Source organism: Haplochromis burtoni, unplaced genomic scaffold (assembly GCF_018398535.1).
Source record: "Haplochromis burtoni strain Fernald_Lab_line unplaced genomic scaffold, NCSU_Asbu1 Contig_636, whole genome shotgun sequence".
NCBI classification, from domain to species: domain Eukaryota; kingdom Metazoa; phylum Chordata; class Actinopteri; order Cichliformes; family Cichlidae; genus Haplochromis; species Haplochromis burtoni.
Genome location: NW_024582997.1, coordinates 121,358 through 124,327, shown reverse-complemented (window position 1 = coordinate 124,327; position 2,970 = coordinate 121,358). Strand labels below are relative to the sequence as shown.

Genomic DNA, 2,970 nt, shown 5'->3' with positions numbered 1-2,970 from the left:
ATATAAAAGGCACTGCCAAAAACTGATTGCCACGTCTACCTTGTGACAGGAATGTTGTTTGTGGCTCAAGATGGCTTGATGTCATTCATGAGGGAAACATTTGACATATATTTCAGCTATTAGAGACCAACAAGTTATTTATAGCAGTTTAAATACGAGCAATCAGTTTTGGGCATAACACCGGAACACCACGCATACACGCTCATTCTGGGCCATTCATTCAGCAGTGTCAATAAAGATTCACCAAAACAGTCAATTATGACGTCATCTTCGTGCGGCCTCCCGGAAGTGCGCGCTGGAGTCAGAATGGCGCAGAAGTGGAGCGGCGGCTGCAGCTCAGGTGTTGTTTGATGACAAATTCACCGAAAATCACCGGAAACCGGAGACCGGAGCGCGAGGTGGACGGGGATCTCGCGGAGGACACGCGCCGCCGTCTGGGACGCACACACGCGCAGTGAGTGTCCGCTACGCTTTGCGAGCCCCGCGGCTAGCATGCTAACGTGTTGAGTCACGGGGGTCCAAGTCCGCGAGCAGCCTCGCCGCGAGCTTCGGAGCACCCCAGGCCCGCCCGCAGGAGCCCTCCCGGCGGCCACGCTGCCGCCCACCGCGGGCGGAGAAATTCAGAGGACCGCTAGCCTGTTAGCACTGCTCTTCCTATGTTAGCATGCTAACAGAGAAGCTAGCCGTCCGCTCAGGGGAGCCGGGGTCCACCTGACGTCATCAATGTGTTTGTCTTTGTTGTGGGAGTTTAATCACGTGGTTCACCGCGTCGCTGTCGCCTGTGCTCCTCACCTGAGTTCACAGGTTGCTTAGTTATTCCGCCACCAGGAGGGGCTGATCAGAGTGACGTCATCCGACATAGCTGGACTCCTCTCCACAAGGGGTGGGACAGAGGTCCAGGTAGCTCATGTGAACATGCAGGTTATATAGCAATCAGAAGTTTGGTGGTTTGAGCCCTGGGTGCCAAAGTGCCTTTGAGCAAGACACTGAACCCTGAGTTACTCTTTAGGTGTGTGTGTGTGTGTGCTTTAAAGTGCTTTGAGCACTCCAGTAGTTGAATCAGACCTGTCCATTTACAGACAGCTGTTAGTCAAAGAGGCTACGCCCCCAATAATGCAGGTTATTACCCAGGCATGTTTTCCACACCCTGTCAGGTGTTAAACATGGCCGTCTGTGGGACAGAGTCAGAGAGACTTTATTTATCCCCAAGGGACAATTAAGATGCAGACAGAGGCCCAAATACAGTGGGCCTCTGTTGGGTGTCAGAGGGATCGCAGCAGAGGTTGCACACCTGCAGGCCAGGTGAGACTTGAGCAGCCTGAGCCTCTGTGTTTTCAGACAAAGATCTAGGAGGCGGGGCTTAAGATCCTATTTAGGCAATTTTAACACAGATTACAGGTTTTATTATTACCTATCAGCTGACATAGACTCTGTGGCCCAATCGGCTCTTCCACAAGCTGAATCACCATGGAAACTGATGCAGAACAGGGGATGTTTCCTCTGGTTTTTTACGTGCATGTTGTCAGTGTGCAGCTTCTTCCGGAAAGCAGTAAAAGATGCCCAGCAGCTAAGACTGCATGTGATGCTCCTGCTGAGTCACTGCAAACAGTGAACACACCTGTTCAGCCAATCACATTAATGCCCTCTGATCTGATTTCAGGTCTCCTTTATCAGGCTGTGGGACAGGAAGTATTCATGTTTCCATGGAAACAGCTGTAATGTGTAGCCGTCATCTTAGAGACAAAGAGCAGCACTGAGTGCGCTCAGACACCAAATCATTCGCTGTAAATCAAATTTTATTCTCCCGCTTTGTGCTGAAGATTCTGCTGCTTCAGCTCTCAGATCATCATCATCATCCTTGATCATGGCTTTGATTGGTGCAAGCAGCATTCACAGGGTCATTCTGTGAGGAGGAAGAGTCGCATGACATGCAGAATACCCCTGTTTCATGTGAGTGCACACTGAGCCTGAAGCAGAGAGCCCAGGTTATCAGAGCGAGTTAGCTCTGACTGAGGTTAGGTTTTGTTGATCTAGTTAACTCAAAGAAAGCCTGGATATGTTGCACCTCCTCCGTAGTCATGGCCCTCTTACAACAATTCACCTGAACAGGTGTTTGGCCCTCTGTTAGACAGGTGGAGACTGCATTAAAGGTCGAAGCTCTGTCTGGACCCAGCTGTGTGTGTTTGTGTGTGTGTCAGCAGGTGATGGCGGAGCGACGAGGTGAGTGTTTGTGGAAGAAACACGTGGCGGAGCAACTCAAGCTTAGAGACCGAGAGCAGAGACAGGCCTTCGAGGAGATCATCCTGCAGTGTGAGACACACACTCTTTCTTTAACCCTCTGTACTCGGTAGAATTCCCTGGAATGTTCCAGTTTCCAGAGGTTCAGATAGAAATCTTAAAGTTATTTTAAAAACTGCTGTAAGGCAGCAGCTGTAAGTTGGTTTGAAGTCAAAGATCGCAAGTAGCTGAGCTATATATGAACATTTCTTCATCTTCCTCCTTAAGTCTGAAGTGAAGTCAGAGCTCTAAAGCAGCGGTCCCCAACCACCGGGCCTCGGACCGGTACCGGTCCGTGAGTCGTTTGGTACCGGGCCGCGAGAGTTGAGGCTCAGGTGTGAAATGTATGGTTTTCAGGGTTTATATCGTTTTTCAGCGTTATTTTGTTATCGTTTTTATCGTTTACTCTGTTTTCCTGGGTCTTTTCACGTGTGTTATGAATAAATTTTCTTTTTTTGGTACCGGTACTAGTTTTATTTTGTTGTATTTAAAGGCCGGTCCATGAAAATATTGTCGGGCATAAACCGGTCCGTGGCGCAAAAAATGTTGGAGACCGCTGCTCTAAGACACACAAACCTGCATGAACACACTCAGTTAGATCAATTCAATTCAATTTTATTTATATAGCGCCAAATCACAACAAAAGTCGCCTCAAGGCGCTTCATAGATACAGAGAAAAACCCAACAATCATA

The 2,970-nt window shown here is 48.9% G+C and overlaps 1 protein-coding gene across 4 annotated transcripts in view; it reads left to right on the top strand.

Moving 5' to 3' along the window:
• The first annotated feature begins 260 nt into the window (after positions 1-260).
• atg16l1 (ATG16 autophagy related 16-like 1 (S. cerevisiae)) overlaps positions 261-2,970 on the top strand; it is a 29,564-nt gene continuing 26,854 nt past the window's right edge. For 2 of the 4 annotated variants that reach the window (XM_014329846.2, XM_042214986.1), the window contains exons 1-2: positions 261-454; positions 2,199-2,310. In XM_014329846.2, coding sequence (XP_014185332.1) covers positions 2,205-2,310 — 106 coding nt within the window. In that variant the 5' untranslated portion in view covers positions 261-454; positions 2,199-2,204. The remainder of the gene's footprint in view (positions 455-2,198; positions 2,311-2,970) is intronic. The other 2 variants (XM_042214987.1, XM_042214988.1) reach the window with 2 other exon arrangements.